The following is a 19,994-nucleotide window of genomic DNA, read 5'->3' as shown; positions in this document are numbered from 1 at the left end:
CCTCTGTGTCCCTCACAGATTCTACAGGGAAGCCGAGTAAGGTATCTGCCAGAACTGTGGGATTTGGCAAACGGTTCTATTTCCAGGATGTCGTCAAGTTAAATTACTTGTGATTGATACAATAAGGACTGGGGATTTTTTTTTTTAGTTTTCCTGTCTTTTAATGTGGACCTCATCTAAAACATGTGAGGGGCAGAGCTGACAATGCAGCCTAAATCTGTGCAGTGAAAGCAGCTCTTTAACATCCATGTGATTTTACATGTGGGCATTAGAAAACTGATGACAGATCTACTTAATTAAAACTAAAGCTTTGACTCTTGCAGCTCTTAGGCCACTAAATGTCTAATCCTGTGTACTTTAAGGGATTAAAGGATTACATGAGTTGTACAAATTAATTGAATGTATAGCAGTTAAATTTTTGTCTTTTAAAATATATATATTTACATGTCCTGCTGTAAAGGATATGGTATTTGCAAGTGGTATAAACACTCTGCCTGGGAGGAATGAAGTTTATTTTAAATGAGTTACTTAAAGCACAAGCCTTGTAAGACCAGGCTGTGCTTAACACATTCTTTGTAGTGAACTTGTAGATGTCTGGTAAGAAATAAATTATCGAGCTCTGCTTTAGTGTCTCCTTGCAACTCCAAGGCCACTAGAAGCTTGCTCTCCACATGGATACTGTGTCTGAAAAAAAAAAAAAAAACAACAAAAAAACATGAAACAAACATAGATGCTTGTCTTTCCACAGGATCTGTGTGTTAATTTATGACAATGAATGGCATTACTTACCAGGGATCATGGCTTGTCAGAGGAAGCAAAAGGGGTATTTCACAGGGGCTGGTCTGTACTTAGAGGCCAGTTGGGCAGGGAGGCACAAAGGTTGAGAAAGCCACCGACTGTAATATCTCATGTGAATATTGCCTGTCCTGGAAATCTCAGAATCTCTGAAGTGCTTGCAATAGTGTTAAGGGTGTGCCCTTTCAAATTATTACTGTGGAATATGGTAGAGATTCCTGCAGCTTGTTGCACAGACCAAGTCATCTGCCCAAGGGATTTAATGTAACACAGTGAGATCTAATTAAACACAAAGACAAAAAAGGATTTCTTAATTTTGTGTTATGAAACACTAAAATTCTAATGTTTAACAGCAAAGATCTGTTGAAAAAAATAAGCATTAGCCAAGTCCAAGTTTTACCTGTGTTTAATGGGTAAATATTAAATGTCTGGGTCTCTTCAGAGTCTGTGTGATATCCCCAAGTACAAGTTACTCATTAACTGATTAAGATAAATAGAGATTTCATTTGAAAATCTGTTTTTTCCAAAATGGGGCCGACAACATTGCTTGCATTGATGGTCTCTTCTTCACTCTTAGTATTAACAGAAACTCTTTCTCAGAAGGTATTTGCTCTATTTTTATCATCAATATCTCATTTGCTTATTTGGTGATGTGCTGGTATCATGGTAACTGGCCAGGTAATGCAGGTAACTCCTCTGGTAAGTACCACCTGGTGAGCCATGGGTGGATTGTGTTGAGATTTTAGAGCTTTGGGTTATTTTAAGGTCTTTTTGGTTGTTTGTTTGGGTTGTTACAGTACAAATATAGCAGGAGGCATTTACAGATGTGTCTGACCATGCTCTTCCTCAGAGATGTAAGATATCAAAATTAACAGATCAGTAGCTCTGCCTTGGCCACTGGATAAGGTTTGGATCTTGACACAGGACCAAGCAAGGATTATTGCAGTGCCAGGAGATTTCTGATGAGTGTTTAATAATACATATGGACTGGAAAAGAGGGAAGTATTGAATGGCCATGTTTAGCTTGGGTAAACTTTAGAATTTCAGCCAGCGTGCTAACTGAGAAGAGGCCACTGGCTGCTATTAATCGGCAAGCAAAGTACAGGAGATTAATTATCAAAGTAGCTAAAGATCAATTAGCCATTCAAAAGACTTGGAGGTTGGAAAAGTAAAAATAGAAGTGCAAGGATTTGCTCTGATGCTGAGCTTTTATGTTTTAATCATAACTGTTGCGAGGCTGGTGATGCCCAGATCAACCGTTCTTAGTGCCAATGCTAAAATACAGGTAGGACCTTTAAAGAGACATCCCAAATGCAAAAGGAGGTGTTCATGGAGGCAGCTGCTGCAGGCAGTTCTCAGTCCAGCCACCCTCTGGGGATGTTCCTGGGCAGCTCCAGAATGGTGCCCTCCTCCTTTGGGCATCAAGGGTCCTGGAAGAACCAGAGCAGGGGAAACATGAGTGCTCAAAGGGCATCTCTGCTTGTGCAACCAGTGAGGAGCTGGGAGGCCCATGCAGGGTTTCAAACCTGCTAAACATTGTGTGGGACACAAGGTATCAAGTTAGAAAACAGGCAGCAAAGTCAACAGCTGGGAGAGCAAATAAACAGTCACACAAAAAACAGGGCCTTTCCCTAGGTCAGGCTTAAAGAGGCTTCTGATCTTCTTGAAGTAAATTTTGGGCAATGCACTGAGGTGATGCAGCAGCAGCTTCACTGTACCCCAAGGACAGAAAAAGGTTGGACAGAAAAATGTTCAACAGAAACTTCTGTGGAACAGCAAAATGCAGATGTAGCTGCAGGTTTTGGATGGGACAGTGGTTGTGGCGGCAGAGATGGGAATAAGCAGACTGGTCCAGAACAATCCCCTCCCCAGTTCCAGCCAGGCTTTCTAGCAGTTCATTCCTTCATCAAATTTCTCCAATAGCATCATCCAGGTAAGGACTGCTTGGAAGAAAAACCTGGGTTTTTCTGTCTCAGTCTGTTAATTTTTTTTTTCTAGCCTGCTGTTGAAATCTACAGCCTCCATGTCGACTGCAAGGTCACATCACGATATGCTCACACTGTCATCACCAGCAGAATTGTCAACAGAGCCAATGAGTCCCGAGAGGCCACCTTTGAAGTGGAGTTACCCAAGACAGCCTTCATTACCAACTTCTCCATGTAGGATCAGTCCTTACCTGCAGTGTGAAGGAGGCAGCTCTGGGGGTGTTCATCTTTCTGCTCAGGGGCTGCTGGGCAAAGAGCACAAAGAGTGTCCTCTGCAAAAATGCTCTCTAGGGCAAAGTAGTAGGCAGCCAAATCTAAGAGGTGTGCAGGGCCAGGGTGCCTGCTGCACAGGGTGGGTGACAGACATGCTCAGTGGTGGTGTTTGTCCTCCTCCACCATCCTCAAGACTCTGCAAGGACAAGGGCTGTGTTGTGGTGCTGGATCCTGGCATCCTCCTGGGTGGGGAGGGATTTGGGAGCCAAACAGTGTCTTCTGTTCCTGCCCTGAGAGCCACAAAGAAATTTTTGTTGAGTTTCTTTCCCCACTGCATTCCTTCTAATATGAATTAATTTTTATGGAAACCAAACAGGTCCATCGATGGTAAAGTATACCCAGGAATAATAAAGGAGAAAGCCGCTGCTCAAAACGAATATGACACAGCAGTCTCCCGAGGGCAGAGCGCTGGCCTTGTCAAGTACGTTGCCATTCTGAGTGAGGCTGCTCCAACGCCCCTCCTTGGCTTCCTGTTTGGCTGGGGGCAGATTAACCTGGAGATTGGCTGGAGACAACCACATCTCACTGTAGACAAATATGAAAATCAGTCTTGGGTTCTTGGTGGGAGGGACAGTGTGTATGTCTGTGTATATATATATATACTTTTATTTTTTTTAATGTATATATATAATTCATATGTGGTCCTGCAATGAGCTCCAGTGGGAAGCATCACTGTTTAGCATTAGATTTGCTGTCATAGAATCACTGATCACAGAATGTCTTTGAAAGAGACCCACAAGGATCATCAAGTCCACCTCTTGAGAAAATGGTCCATACAGGGATTGAACCCACAACCTTGCTGTTATTAGCAACATGCTCTGACCAGTTGAGCCAATCTCAGGTCAAGGAACATTAAAGATCATCTAGTTCCAACCCCCTTGCTGTGTGCAGGGACACCTTTCCCTAAATCAGGTTGCTTAGAGCTCCATCCAGTCTGGCTCCCTGTTATGCGAGAGCACCTTGCCACACTGGGATGATGCTCAATGCTGAGTCTGCTTCCTCACAAGCACAGAGGACCATGGCACTTGAGCAGATATCACAGTTTCAGGGTATTTTAATCTGTACTTCACAGGAATTCAGTCTGAGGCATGCAGGGGTTTCTGCTCCGTTTCTGAGCTTGCGCCCACTGATGGCACATCAATGTAAAATATGTGATGTACATAATAGCACCTGCAATGTACAACATTTACTTTTTATTTATCCCATGTGGCCCCTTGGTCATTATTTTGCACTCTTCATAAACTCGGGCCACCACCAGGAAACCTTCCTTGCAGAAGATAAATCCCTGTTCTTCCCCCACTAGAATTACAGACAGAAAGCTGGAGCAGTTCCATGTGTCTGTCAGCATTGCGGCTGCCAGCAAAGTCACTTTTGAGCTGACTTACGAGGAGCTGCTGAAGCGGCAGCTGGGGAAGTACGAGCTGCTCATCAAGGTCCGGCCCAAGCAGCTGGTTAAGCACTTCCAGGTGAGCTGGGCAGGGAGCAGTGCCATGGTTTTTGGGCACAGCCATCTTACCTCTGAGATGCTGATGCTTATTTCTTCTCTGCTATCAGATTGATGTTCACATCTTTGAGCCCCAAGGCATTCAGTTCTTGGAGACAGACAGCACATTCATGACAAACGAGTTAACTGAGGCACTCACCAAAGTGCAGAATGAAACTAAGGTAAAGCAGCAGCTGCCAGAGGTTACTGCCAGTGACAGCTCTAAGTTATATTACTTTAAATCTTTTCTTCTGGTTGCTTTGCAGGCTCATATTTTATTTAAGCCAACTATAGATCAACAGAAGATAAATTCTGAACTCAACGAAACGCTCCTCAATGGTGATTTAGTTGTGCGTTATGATGTTAAGAGAGAAGCCACTGCAGGTGATATACAGGTAAAAAAGAAACAGAAATGAAAATGCTTTCAGATCACAGATAAGTCTGAATGTGAAGTGCAATCAGTAAAACGGCATCATTTGCTTTGAAACACCAAGAATGACAGGAAAAGCACTTTCCAGAGTCAGCAGGAGCTGAGGGTGATACTCAGTAAATCCCCAGAGACATCAGATATATTGCACAAACTGATTACTCAGGAGAAATAATCAATCTTTCAAATATTCAAATACAGAATCTATATTGGTATTTCACAGATGTCTCTTTACACTCTCTTTTTTGGTTATTATTTTGGTTCCTCTAAACTGTATTTGTGGCTTCTTGTAAATGAAGTTTATAGGAATGTGATTTATATAACTTAAAATTATGCTTGGTGTCCTTGTGTTTTTTGTGATAACTGAGGCATAACTAAATACAGCAGGAACTTAACAAATATTTATGAACTGATGCATATTCTAGGGAATAAAATACAGTATTTTCCATATCATTTCACTAATGAAGCATACACAGATGTGCTAAAAGGTGGCAGCCACAGTCATTCAGCAGAGATGTGCTCATAGGTAATGATAAAGAGGTAATATGATATACAGAGATAATATGTGTATATCATACATATGACACTGAGGTGTCTCATACATATGTATGTATGCATGCTGCTCTCTTGTAATTTTGTCTCTACAGACAGTCTTGCTTCCAGCTAGGAAATACATTTTAATTTCTTTAATATAAGTTCTTTGATTTGGGCTTATCGAGAAGAGCAGAATGCTGAGCATGCACCCCACTTCTTGCTATGCCAGAATGTTAAGATTTATTCTTTATTTCTTTAGATGTACTTTTAGAGGTGATTTTCCATTCTTTTTTCAGATTGTCAATGGGTATTTTGTCCATTATTTTGCACCCCAAGAAATGCCAGTGTTTCCAAAAAATGTCATCTTTGTTATAGACCGAAGTGGCTCCATGACAGGCAGAAAAATTGAACAGGTAACTTCCCTCAAAGCATGACCTCTGTTAGAAGCAGGCACACACACCCCAGCCTTCCAAGGAAGAAATTAGGAATTTCTCATTTGAAAAACACACTGGTTTTGTACACAGCAAAATGTTCAGACTTATTGAAATGCTTGAAAATACATATGCACATATTGAAGCTAGTGAAGAGCAACACTTAACTGACACAGCTGTTCTCACAGGTACCAAACACTGAGGCAGAGACTGCTTTCTGTCTTTATCTTTGTAGAATATTTTGCTTTTTTTTTTTCTTTAATGAAGCTTAAAGAGTTAGTTTATCTGTTACCTGTTTTACACTTATTGATGACTGTCTATGTAGCTCTACTTGAGTGCAGACAAGCCCCCTACAGTCCTCATCCGTGGGGATTTTGAGTCTGTAAATTAAGTGAATTGGCCATTTCTGATGGTCTCAACCTAAAACATACCATTAGGGTTTAATAAAGGCATTGGGCTGCATCTGGAACAGCACTGTAGAGAACCCCTTTATTACAATGCAATTTCAATCCCAGTTCTGGCAAAGAAGTAGGAATAATCAAAGTGATTGTTTTCTCCTTGGAACAGACAAGGGATGCTCTGTTGAAGATTTTGCAGGACCTCCGTCCAGAAGATCATTTCAGCTTTATCACCTTCAACAACAAAGTAGTGGAGTGGAAGAGCTCTTTGCTGCCAGCCACTGAGGAGAACGTGGCCAGTGCTGCAGCATTTGTGCAGACTCTCACTGCCAGGGGAGGTACACACACTTGTAACCACAAATGTGCACCCAATTGAATGAATTGCTTAGAAAATGATTCATTTTATTAGTTCAATAGTGCCCCAGAGCTACCAAGCAAATCAAACAGTTTTTAGTACCTACAAGTGATGAGTGGGAAAGAAAGCCTGTGAGTGGACAGACTGATGACTACATATATATGTAGAGATATAGATATAGATATAGATATAAAACAGATGCTTACATCACATCTATCAACCATTCAAGCCACAAAGTTTTCTTTCCAATTTTTATCATGGAGATAACAGGAAGATTCCCTGATAGTGTGGTTTTTTCTACAGAAAAAATGGCAATTCACTCTACATTTGATATAAATTTGCTCATTTGATTTTTTAATATCAAGAGTCCTTTTGTAAAAAAAACCCCACACCTGAAATTATACTACCTTGTAAGCCATGCCACAGAAATGAAACAGGTAAAACAGACATGTGGCATTTCAGTTGCTGCATCAGTGTGCTCCGTGTTATTTTTTAGTTCTAAGTACATCTCAAGGGCTCTGTCTCCCATTACTGTTACATTATCAGTATTAACATAAGTTCCCTTACCCCAGGCACTAAGACCAACAAACCCATCCATGCTCAGCTCTTTTCTCTGCCTTCTTTTATAAGGCAGGGAAACTTCTTAAATATAGGTTAACAGATGACAGTGTGTTTACTTAAGCACTTTCTAATTACTCTAGACATGTTTGTGTTTCCCAAGACATATGTGTGGAAAATGCTCCCAAAAGAATACTCTGGCACTGCCATTGCAGTAAAACACCCTATAATTAAGTCCAGTAAGCTAAGTCCCTAAATCCTCCTCTCTCGGAAGGATTACTTCCTGCAGAAAACTTTAAACAACTCTGCAGGGCCTCTGCAGATGAAGGGCAGCAATCTCACCAGATGATTATCCTCCTTGGGTAAGCAATGTCTGCTTTCTCTTTACAGGCACAGATATCAATGGTGCCCTGCTGGCTGCCGTGAGTGCGCTGGAGAAAGAGGAGGGGTTGCCAGAGCGCAGCGTCTCCATGATTATTTTGCTGACAGATGGCCAGCCCACTTCTGGTGAGTGAATGCTACCCTCAATCCTCTCGCCCCTGTGTTTTCCTATCTTTTACACTTGCATCCCCATATTGATAGACCTAGACTGTGTTTCAGAAGAGCTTTGGAATATGCAGGCTGAGCTACTGCTGGATTTGGTGAGGGTGATTATGAGAGGGCTCTGCCGAGGGCTGTAAGGAGTGATGGCAAAGCTTGCCTGTGACTTCACATCCTTTAGCTGGGAATTGTTTTGCTGCATACCATTGGCTTCCCAGTTTATAAACTCGAGGGACTTGGAGATACTCCGGGCACAGCTGAAATATAAAAGTAAAATATCCAGAGACAAAACATGGATATTTTGCAAATACTATGTCCAGTCCCATTTGAGTGGTGTTGCTTGTACTTATTGATCCTCCTTGCCTCAAACTTGAGATATTTTCAAGCACATTTTATATGCTTCTTGTTTTGTGTTCTTGTCCATGTCTGAATCAATGATCAGCTGTGACAGCACAAACCAAAGGATTGAGATGGAAATATTGGGTGAAATAGGGAATAACTCTCAGTGCAGTGGCACTAAATTCCTTGTTTTGATCAGGGATTTGTCTCAGTTTTGTGTGCACCAGCATCACTCCAAGGCCAGCAATATTAATTCTTCTGTAAGCCCTCTAATAAGATGAGTCTGCCTTTTGGATTGTGTGAGCCATTCTGCTTTGGGGTTTGTTTATTTCATTTGGGTTTTTAGATAAAATTCAGATCACAGTGCTACCTCCCCAGTTCAGTCACAGGGCTCACAACATCTAGCAGTTAGAAATCAGTCCAGGCATTATTGCATATACTGCCATCCTTGGCAAAGCAGCTGAAAGGGAAAAACCTGAGCTGCTCCTGTGATATTACTACATGCAGTAACAGTTTCTGCCTGGAAATGCTGACGGAGAAGCTCTCCACACAGGGCCATCAGCAGCTCTTCAAATGGGATAAGATGATGGTGTGAAAATCTCTTCCCTCTGTCACACAAAGGACCTGGAAGACAAGCATGGCTGAGTTAATTGGCAGTTTGTTGGAACTGCACCATTAACCAATCCATTCTTTTCTGAATTGACACACATAATTTTTATGGATGGTACTTGTCTTTTGAATGCTTGATGAAGTGTATCCATCCCTCATGTTGTTAACTTGTAGTGTGTGTCCCTTCTGTACTAAAAACCTCCTCTGGCCCTGTAACCCTATAAAATGTTTTGCACTTAGCTGTGACAATATCAGTAGAACCTAGTAAAAGTCATTAAGAGGGAGAATCACGTTCTGGCACTCCATATGTAGAGTGCTGCTTTCATCTCCAATTCAATTACCAGCATTCTATCCCACAGCTCTTTAGTATTTTATTCTGAATTATTTTTGAATACTTCATATAGTATATTCCACTAACCTGTTGCGGTCTTTTTGCACTTGAAAAGACCCACATCCACAATTGTATGTTTTTGTTTCAATTACAGGTGAGAAAAATGTGGAAGTAATTCAAGAAAACATTCAGAAAGCAATCAATGGGAAATACGCTCTTTTCTGCCTTGGCTTCGGGTTTGATGTCAGTTATAAATTCCTGGAGAAAATGGCCCTCAGCAATGGGGGAATAGTTCGGCGTATATATGAAAATGCTGATGCAGCCTTGCAGCTCCAGGTCAGGAGTAAGGAATGTGCCAGAAAAGCCATCTATGAGCTACAGTTTGTGTCTAGTCCTAGCAGCAAAATCACAGATTTGCTGAAATGAAATATTGGGTTTGAGTTTACCTAGTAATTTAGAGGGGGGAGGAAGGCAATATTGGGGTATCTGAGGGTTTTTACTCTCTGTGCATCCTTGACTCGAAGTTCTCAAATCAGCTGCATTCAGACAAACTGGGAAATTCACACATTTCTGTACTGCACAAAGAGAAATTGTCCAGGTGAAGTGGACAATTTCCAACTTTGCAGTAGTCTTGCACTACTAAAGAAAAAGCTTTTTAAGGGGGTTTTAGACATTCAGCATATTGCTTTGCACAATTTTGCTGTCATTTATATGTTTTCTCTGTCTTTCTGCTTCTGTTTAGGGTTTTTATCAAGAAGTGGCTACCCCAATATTAATGCAAATCGAAATGCAGTATCCAGAAAATGCCGTTGAAGGATTAACCAAGAACAATTACAAGCTGTTTTTTGAAGGATCTGAAATTATAGTGTCCGGGAAAATTAGCAATGAACTGGACCTTTTGCCAGTAGAAATTAAAGCTCAGTCAGTAAGTGTTTAGTTTACCAACTGTGAAAAACATCTCTCCCTTCTGTCTTTTGTGACACAATAGGAGGATTCAAGAAGTGTTTTGTATTCAGTAAATGTTCTTTACATTTGGGCATTCAGCTGTTTTCCCATTGTTTGAACTCTCAAATAATTTGCTAAAATTGCCCTCTCTTGGATTTGCTACAAAAGAAAAATCTTGAAGAATATCCACAAATAAGCAAACAATTTTAATTCTACAAAACCCATAATATTTTGGCCTTTTAAGCACTTTCAGGTTTGCATTGTTACAATGAAGTAGAAAATCTCAATTATTCATCTCAAAAATGTTGAAATAGAACAATTTCATTACCTCCTTTTTTCATCATTGTTTCAAGTCCAGAAACATCTCTAAAATACATGCTTCTTAGATAGTTTGGAGTTGTGTTTTCCAATGGGAAAGAACAGAATTGAAGGACAATTGGTACTGAAAGATGTTCTTTAAGTCTAATAATGCGACTACAAACAAAGTTTGGAACTGTTCTTTTGATGGTCAGTTTTCTGCTATTTCAGCACATGAGTGACTTGACTCTTAAAGAAGAAGCAAATGTCAAAGAGAAGGAGCAAGTATTCCAAAATCAAAGATACATCTTTGGGAATTTCGTAGAGAGACTGTGGGCTTACTTAACCATTCAGCAGCTTCTGGAAAAAGCGTAAGCTATTTCAATGAGTCATGTAACAAATTTCTAACTTTTCTAACTTAAAACACAAATTTATTACTCACAGATTATATGATCAGGAAGCACAAAGAAACAGAAATATTTCTCCAGATTGTATCAAAAACTTAAGAAACTGAGAGAATACTACATTACTCTATGATGAACATGAAATGCCTTTCAGTTTATGATAGCACTACAACATTCAATTTCATGTATATATGAAAACATAATGTAAAACATTCTTCATGACATTACTATGAAATAGTTTTCAATTGTATGGATTGTGTTGAGCTGTTCTTGCAAACCCAGAAATTTGTAGATAAAGAAATGGGAATAGCTGGGGAATATAACAATATGTATTACCATAAGATACTTCAGAGATCATGTCTCTATTATTTTTATGTATTTAAACCATACATAGGCTCCAGTGTTGCAAAGAATTAAGCATTTCCATAACATGGACACACAAACAGCTGAGTTATCCCCATAAGACTACTGACACTTCAACAATAAAAAATATCTGTGAAGACATAGCTAATATGTAAAGGAATCTGAAGACAACTTGTCCATAATCTCTACATGTTATTTCTTCATCATTAACATAGACCTTAGTATTTCAGCCCAAGAAGAGGACCAGAAGGCCCTGGAGGCCCAAGCCTTGGATCTGTCCCTGCGGTACAGCTTTGTTACACCCCTCACTTCCATGGTGGTCACCAAACCCTCTGACCAGCAGCAGCAGGAGCTGGCAAACAAACCCACTGAGGCTGGTAAAAACAGCCCCCTGAAACACTCTGCTCTTCTTTATTAATTGCTGTTGACTTCCACTTAGGTTCATTTGGTAGAGATGTAACAAGGCAAATTGGAGGCAGCAGTTCAGGGATTAAATAAAACATGCAGGACTTTTTGGAAAAGTGAAGTGATGAAAACTGTACTACTATTGAAATGGAATATAGTTTCTTTAAATATTAACTAAAGGTTGTCTAATAGCTATTGCTATTGCATTCCTGACAATGCAAAGGGGTTCCACACGCAGCATTTAAGTGAGAAAATGAATGGGGGGGAACATGGCCACAGTCAGAGTTTTGCAAGTGTTCTACCTACCTATCCTTTAACACAAGAAACTTCTTCACCTGAAGCCCTTGTCCTAATTTGCTGGTTTACATGGGTAAAGTAATTCAGTATTGGCTGTATGACACTGATCTGTCCCTCTTCCTCTTGACAGATAATGAGAAGCCCAGCAGTCTTTCAGCAGGAGGTAAATGCTTTCTACTTTTCCAGTAGCATATTTTCATAGTCTCTAATGAAAAAAAAAATCCAATGAAACAACAAAAGAGCTCATGGTGGTTTTTCTAAAGAGGGAAGTATATGAGATTTGGAAAAATGTGTGAAGTAAATTATAAGCAATGCCTGCCATAGTCTGTGCAGAGTTTGGGTGGCAAACAGGGTCAAAAGGGAAAAATCTTCCATTCAGAATGTCTCAAAGGTCAAATTCATCTATGCTTTTGAGGAAAAGTAGTTCTTTGAGTGAATGGTGTTAATGATGCTTCCTGCTTCTGCATACCATGTGTGAAGCATTTTTCAGAAAATTAAGCTTAAGAATGCCTTCTGAGGATGATTTAGGTATGTTTTCCCTCTCTCTCTGGAAATAGGATTTATTTAAATAATCATTTTGTAGGTGAAGAAACTTGGTTTTGTTCTAGTTATTTCACAGAAATGTATTGAGGGAATCACAATGCTGCCCTGTTTTTGGAGGTTACCTCTTTTGAAGTTGTGCTGGGAGTTTAATAGCAGAAAACTCCCTGACCAGAAGTACTCCTGTGAGGTATGTGATGCAATCATGAATAAAACACAGAAACTCTCTTTTCTTTCTCCAGGTGCTTATAAAGTGATGAGTGGGTCACCTCCTGGTAAGTATCCCTCCACTGGTTATATTCATAATAATTCCATAAAGTCCATTTTATATGTAGGGTCATATCAACCTTATTTTAATAAATACATTTTGATTGGAGGTGCCCACTTGAAATACAATTTAGTTTTTATCATATGTATTTCAGTCCACGGATATTTTATAATGAACTATAAAATTTTGAAAACAATCTTGGTCCCTTTTCACAAATGAAAAATATTATGCCTCCTGAAAATAAATTTGAAAAATTTGGAAAAGTATATATTAGTAAGCTGAAAGAAATGGATGTAAAAACACAATAATTTACCAGCCCTGGGGTATCCAGAAAAGTCAGCGGGTGACAAGCAGGACAAATTCCCTGTTTCAGAGGGTAACGAGGGAGATGCAAGGCATAAACCCAAAGCAACAAAACATTGGGAAAAACCTTTTCTTTCAGGTCAAAGGCGCTTCAAATCTGCCAGCAACAGGAAGCTATCTTCAGCAGGTAACTAACTGCTCCCAGTGGTATGTGAGAGGAGCTGGGCATGGGTGTGTTGCATTCAACGCTGCACAGTGGCCCTTAAATGCACAGCTCTAAACACTCAGCTCCAACTGAGCATGGCCCCATGGCATGGTCTATCCTGAGAGAAATAGGCACTGGTTGCTGTGGTCTTTTGCTCCACTGGGACATGTTGTCTTAAGCAAAGCTCTCTGTAGTAGTTAGTGAAGAGCTCTGTTAAAAAGGCTTCTGTCCAGCATTTGTCCTGGTTAATCCACTGGCTTAGAGAAAAATGTTTCATTAAACTCTTCCTACTGATTTTAAGTATTTCAGTTTCCAGGTTTAGAGACATCACAAGAGCACAACCTATTGGTAAGTGATACACATCCTAGTCCCATTTAAATTATTAATGGAACTGTAATGTACACTTTTTCATGCAACAATGCTTTTTCTGACTGCATCAACTCTGTGAAGATCTTTTACCTCTTCTTGCAAGGCTTGGCTAGCTCTTTCCACTTAAGTAGAAAATATCCCTGTGTTCCATGAGAAAACCTCTCTGGCTCAAGAATATAAGAAATGCAGTACAACAGATCTTCACCCTCAGCTTTCTTAGGGGCTCATTGTCCTTAGTAAACTCTATATTTACAAATCTGTTGGTTTCACTCATATCAAGGTGCTGTATCTGTGTGCTTTTCAACAATTATTACTGTGTTTTTAATCATTTGTTTATATGAAAGCTATAATTGATGTTTTAGATATAAATTCATGAAGTATTTTTGCTGTACCTTTGCAAAGGGCACAGGCTAGATTTTTGTTGTTGCTGATGTTGTTCTTCTGTCTTTTCAGCCAGTGAACATCCACAACATCTCTTGCAATTACCCGAACAAAATGAAAGAATCTGCTTAAATATTGATAAAAGAGCACAAACCTCTATCCACCTGCTGTCAGATCCAGATCAAGGTGAGTGAGCCACATAGAGACACCTCTCTGTAGGAGGTGGAAGCATGGGGTTAAACAGGCTCTAGTGACCCCACCATGGTCTTAGGGCATATGGAGCTGAAATCCAGGGTTCTGTGCCCCATGAAACTAGATTTGAGACCCTGAAGTTGTTTCAGTTACAAAGCTGGAGCAGCTTTATTAAAACTAGAAAAGTACAATCACCTGACATATTTCTGTCAATGGTATTAAAGGACTCACTGTAATGGGGAAACTTGGAGATGGAATGAATCACTTTGTGCAGTTTGATATTAACTATGCAAATCCCCCCGTGCAAATCCGTGTCTCCATTCATGGGATCGTTGTAAGCCACAATAACAAGAGCACTCAGCTGTCATGGACGAAGTCAGCTTCCTCCACCATCCAGGGGTAAGAAACATCTCCCTGTCCTTTCCTAAACTTGCAAATGTGTCAGATCTTAGTTCATTCAGGACTCCACTTTACCATTTACCTGAAGTAAGTGCTTCCAAATGTCCTTACCCAGTGAGTATTTCAGTGTGAGTAGCAGCAGGGTATCTTCATAATCCCCTATTTCAAATATGGAGAACCAAACAGATTTGATTTTAATTCTCTATGCCTGTGTAAAGAGAACCAAAAGAACTGTACCACCAGCCTGTTGTTCACATATTGATGTTCCAAAGGAAAGGAGCCACCACCATGCAGAGCAGCTCTGGTGCCATCAGCAGGCCCTTTGTCTTCCTCCAGGGCAGAGCGAGTGCTGCCAAGTGATGGCTTTGACATTTACTGTCCCTTTTATACAGCACTTGGCTCCACACAGGCTGGGGTTTTCCTTCTCTTCAGTTTAGCAATAACTCCCATATGGGCTGCTGACATTTTTTATGGGCAGGCATAAAGTATTGGAATAGCTGTCTGTAACTAAATGCCCACTGTAGGAGAAGGAAGACTTTAAAAGCCGACTTTATTTGTTAGAGTAATTAGAGCAGGATCCTTAACTACCACAAGGAAGAGCTGAGTGTAGCTGGTTCCCCCAGCCTTTTTATATTGCTGGAATAAGTCTCCACAAGGATCCACTGCTGGCCTGGGGCAGACAGGACACATATTGCTGCTAAATAACAGGCAGTTCTAGACAATAATAAGTCCTACAACAACTGCTTTCAATTATTGTTGTAATCCAAACAGAGCCAAAAACATGCTGGATTTATGTCCCAGTGTAATTTGCCAAGCAGAATGATCCTTCTGCTTCAAACCAGCACCCGAGCCCTTGCACCCACAGTGCTGTGTACACCAGCATTCAGGGGGAGGTTTTGTCAGACCTGTCTGCAGGGAGTAAAATGACAGTGGCATTTGTATTCTGCAAGCCCACCTGGGATTACAATAATGAATCAAAAGAAAGGCAAGGTCTCAAAAACTTGTGAAATATCCAATTAAAAAGTATTTTACTGTTCATGAAGCAGATTATTTTATCAGTCTACCTTTTTTCTCAATAAAATGGTGAGAAAAAGTTTTTTTTTCCCCATCCTAGCATTTCTTGTCATTATGGGTAATAAGGTATGTTCATCAGCAAAAAATTCTCCCTTGGTATATTTGTAAGACCTGTTGTGCAGCACAAAGAGAAAAGATATTATACTCAATACTTTCTAGCTTAAAAATAACTTCAAACACATCAGGAAAAATGCAGTTGCAAAGAGAAAAAAGGCAAAAATGAAATTAGTTTGATTAATTAATGTCAGTTAAATACATATTCTTTCTTCACATTCTTGGAAATAATTCCATCATTTACTTCCTAGGCTAAGAGTGTCAGTTGAAAAGGAGAGGAGTGTTACAGCATCACTGCCTGATACTGTCACAGTAAAAATTTCCTTGGTCAGGATTCCAGATGTTTCCCTTGGGCTCTATTTCTTGAACACCGACCGTTTTTCGGACAAAGTCAGTGGAGTTCTGGGTATGTATCAGTATGGATGTGTGCAGCAAAGAAGGATGGTCTTGTAACTCGGCTCCTGAAATGAGAGTATAGTCAGGGTTTTGTTTTGTAAGTTTTGGAGAAAATTTGCATTTAGTTTATTCTTTTTGGACATTTAACTTTTACTGCCCAGCAATCCCAAAGAGGGGAGGTCTCGCCCCGGAAACATAACACTCATAACACAATGCTTTTCCACTCACCAGTAGCACAACCCTAAGTAGCCCGTTATGGGTTTAGAAAATGTTAAAATAAGACACAAATAATAGTTGGGCTTAACCTCAACAGCGCTGTGGAATGACATGATTGATGCAGCAAATTCATTTTATGTCAAATAATAGACTATAAATAATGGACATAAAATTGTAAACAATCATGGTTAGAAAATGAAAGCCAGCTGGTCCTGAACATCTTGGCTCCAAGAATCCTGGCAGGACTAAAGTTGAAGTTGTTTTGGAAACTTCGCAAACAGAGAGGCTTCATGTTCCAAAAACCACAAGAAAGAAATAATTGTGAAAACCCATCAGAGCAAGATTGAACCTTCCTGTGGAGTGTGTTAGGGATAACAGGAGATCATAGCTGAAACACAGGAATTTTCTAAACTTACTAATGGAGCGTTCAAATGTGGTCTTTTGTTTGTTTTCTGAGAGGAAGAACTGCTCTCCCAGTGTTAGAGCTGCCATTTGGGTTAAACAAACAGCAACACTCAGCTGGTTTGTATTTTTAAATAATTTGTGTATCTGTTGCCTAGGTCAATTTTATTCAAAAGCACACTTTGGGAATAACTCTAACAACAATCAGAGAGCTGTGGAAAGACTCCCAAGACTGTCTGGATCTGAGCACCAATTTTCCAGGTACCAGATTTGGGGGACATGTGTGCTTTGAGATGTATTTTATCAGCAAATACAGGAGAGCAAAAGAAATTAAACTGAGGGAGTGTTTGTAAGAACACACCTCTTTGGTGTAAATAACTTGCACTTTATTTTTTCCCTAAAAGCCTGAATTTGTTGCTTAAGTGATGCTACAGGGCTCAAGGCTCCTATTTCATTGGGGGGAACTAATCATACCCTGGGGGTATAGCTTGCATCATTTTCCTGGACAGGGAGGGTGTTTCCTCATTTGGATTTACCATAAGAAACATCTTTTATACTTCAATTGCCTTTAGCAGGCATCTGTGATGGGGAAGAAATGCTGTGAATGTGCAGGTTCTTGGAGAGCTGAGGTGCAGCTCTGCCCATCCACGGGCCTCTGACTCCTGGTGCCATCTGCACATCAGGGCAATTCTGGCCCAGCCCTTTGATTGTGTTATCACAGCTTCTGTTGTTTTGATTTCCTTTCAGGGTGCTCAAGAAAGATTACAGGCTTGAATCTGCCAGTGATCCTGTTTCCTGCTGGTCAATAGATCTAACTCCCTAGAAAAAAAATTATGTGAAGACAACTATGTAAATGAAGCTCTTCCAAGTATCTGGAATACTCTCATCAAGAAAACCACACAGTTAAAGCCTTACTGTTACTCTGTATAAAAATGTAACAAGTATGTTACCTTGGAAAAATTACACTTTCAATATATGACCATACTTGCTTGTTTGCTAAGTGAAAATGGTTGCTAATCTGCAATGTGGTTTTGTTGTTGAAGATTTATATGAACAAAATAAATGAAATTGACAATATCAGCTCACAGTTTGATATGGACACACACACTTAGGTTTCTAAGTAAAAATCAATAGTGGCATCATCCAAGCCAACAAACGTGTCATACAAACAGTAATAGATTTCTAAGACTTTATTCAGTTATAAATGATGGTGTTCTTCAACCACGTGTTTTGTGAAGCAAGTATGAAGTTTAAGGCAGCATCAGTTTGCCATGTCTCTCAATTTCTATTTCATTGCTGTATTAGGGTTCTCTTGGAGGTTGTTCTGTCAGTCCATTCAAAGCTCATGAAATTAGCAGTGAATAGGACTGTGCATGGGGATGGCAAACCCACACCAGCAGTGGTTTGGTTCCTTTCTGCAAAAGCCTCTGAGGCTCCCTTTAAAAACCATCTGTGGAACAGGCATTGACTGATTGCAAAACCTCTGGTTGCAAAAGACAGCATTTCAACCCCAAGAGTTAGCAGCTTTTTTTGCGACCATTTCATACAGCATTTTGCAATTTTGTAAAACATCGGAAGATGTTTTACAAATAATGAACAGCTCAAACCCAACTTGCTGTGCACAGAGGTAACACTGCAGAGTAAACACACACACAGAAGCCTCTGCCCATGGAATCCAACCTGCCGTTTCAGTCTTCAGCTTTTCATGTAACTTTTAATTGCAAAATGATTTTTTGTTTTAGAATTTCAGTTCCTTTGTATCTTTGAACCCATAAATATGCCAGCATTGGAGACAGTTTAACAGAAATTACTTTCTGTCCTGCCAATAATATATAACTGGAAAAACATTATTATTTTAAAGCAATGTACTAAAAGAGAAACAATTTCTTGCCAGAGTCAATAAGCTAAAACAAACTGTGTAATTAGAAGCCAGTTTTTCAAAAGAACTGTGCAGACATGATGCCAAGATATGTTTGAGTGAGTTGCTTGTACTTTGCAGGTGCTGATTTTGCTGGACAAATTACATGACAAACAATGTGGAATTTGGAAACTGGAAGCACCAGATTGCTCACTTCACTACATCAAAAACAGGTTTACCAATCTGACTGTTTCCATTATAGATGAACTTGGGTTTTGAATCACAAGCTGCTCATACTGGGGCTTATCAGCAGACTTACTGCAGATTAAATATTCCCTGCTTTCAGTTGTAGAGTATCTATGTGTCACCTCCTGCCCTGCTGCCAGCTGCAGGAACAGAAACAGTACAGATCTTGGAGCAGTGGCTCATGGCTAGGGCAGCTTTCCCCTGGGACCCTCTGCTTTAAGTGAGGCTCAAGCAGGTACAGACCATGCTTGAGAGCTGCACTCAAACTGCAGTGCCTGGGGCTCCACAGGCAGCTGCTGCCCTGCTAATGCAGTTCTCCCTTGCTGCAAAGAAGCTGTGGGTCAGGGAATTTACTAAGGTATGATAGAAAGTCTTCACATTGTTCAAAGATTTTATCTGACTTTGAATAGACAAGTTGTGCTGATGGATTTCTGTGCTTCCTGCAGCAGCCTGATGCCACTGGTGTGCCTGGCTTTCCATTTTGTAAGCAGGTGCAACTCTACTCCACTTGAATTGTGTCTTAATTTATTGTTTAGCTGCTCTCCTCCTGTGCTTTCCAAGCCCCAAAGTGAGTTCTGACACGCTTCTGATTTCCTGTGTTCCCTTCCTTTGCTCAGAAGATGAAGGCAGACACAGTAATGAATATTTGGCATTCTGTAATTTCCAATTCCAGTGCAAAGTAGTGCCAGTGTATATGTAACAGATCTGTATGTATCTCATAGGATATATCCTCACACTTCTCTCTTAACCAGCATGTAGCCATCAGCAGGAGGAGTAAATGTTTTACCTGTGAGCATCTCTCTGCTGCTTCTCCCTGTCCTCCGTGTTACCTTTATCTACATTTGCTGTTGTCTCCTACCTTGTAGAAATCTCGGAGTGCTTCTTGAACAGGAGCCATGCAAAAGCAGACCAGAGCCCCTGAGAGCAACTCATGGCTCCCAATTCAGTCACAGACAAGACTCCTGTCAGCTCCAGAGATTTGCATCATCCCCTAAATCAAACAGGAAAGTACTGGCTGGCCCAGGATTGCCTTGTGCACAGACTCTCCCAGCCAGGTAGGTCAAGGTCTGCTGTTCACTGCTCTGGTTTATTGTGTTAATGGAGTGAGTGAGGATAGGACCAGCCCTGATGGGCAGCCCCACAGCTCCTGTCTCAGGATTCAAAATGGATCATTGCTTTATTTAATGCTATTCCATTTAAATTAATTACCTTATAATAAAATTTTAGATCCATGTAAACTTAGCCTTTGTTCTGGTCTTCTCTCCTTCCTTCCTGATGTTCTCCCCACCTTCCTCATTTTTCAGTAACCTATTACCTTCCAT

The 19,994-nt window shown here is 40.4% G+C and overlaps 1 protein-coding gene across 1 annotated transcript; it reads left to right on the top strand.

Annotated features, from left to right (window-relative positions):
* The first annotated feature begins 1,283 nt into the window (after positions 1-1,283).
* Positions 1,284-17,645, top strand: LOC146431807 (inter-alpha-trypsin inhibitor heavy chain H4-like). The gene is made up of 22 exons (XM_085072863.1): positions 1,284-1,398; positions 2,794-2,954; positions 3,370-3,474; positions 4,357-4,519; positions 4,608-4,718; positions 4,803-4,931; positions 5,794-5,910; positions 6,496-6,664; positions 7,630-7,746; positions 9,213-9,394; positions 9,801-9,983; positions 10,532-10,671; positions 11,290-11,444; positions 11,900-11,932; positions 12,552-12,584; positions 13,020-13,067; positions 13,395-13,433; positions 13,908-14,021; positions 14,252-14,426; positions 15,806-15,960; positions 16,727-16,829; positions 17,316-17,645. Exons 1-22 carry the CDS (start codon positions 1,324-1,326, stop codon positions 17,389-17,391), a joined length of 2,583 nt encoding a protein of 860 aa, XP_084928989.1. The 5' UTR covers positions 1,284-1,323; the 3' UTR covers positions 17,392-17,645.
* Positions 17,646-19,994: the final 2,349 nt, after the last annotated feature.

This window comes from Lichenostomus cassidix, chromosome 12, assembly GCF_008360975.1.
Source record: "Lichenostomus cassidix isolate B80296 chromosome 12, HeHo_3.0, whole genome shotgun sequence".
NCBI classification, from domain to species: domain Eukaryota; kingdom Metazoa; phylum Chordata; class Aves; order Passeriformes; family Meliphagidae; genus Lichenostomus; species Lichenostomus cassidix.
The sequence above is the reverse complement of the archived record's forward strand: the minus strand, read 5'-3'. Positions and strand labels throughout refer to the sequence as shown.

Bases quoted from the DNA above. Each gene is read 5' to 3' on its own strand.
- LOC146431807 (XM_085072863.1), top strand. From the start codon at position 1,324: ATGGGGCCGACAACATTGCTTGCATTGATGGTCTCTTCTTCACTCTTA. The intron at 4,932-5,793 runs GTAAAAAAGAAA...TTCTTTTTTCAG, and splicing joins CCACTGCAGGTGATATACAG to ATTGTCAATGGGTATTTTGT. The intron at 13,068-13,394 runs GTAACTAACTGC...TAAGTATTTCAG, and splicing joins CAGGAAGCTATCTTCAGCAG to TTTCCAGGTTTAGAGACATC.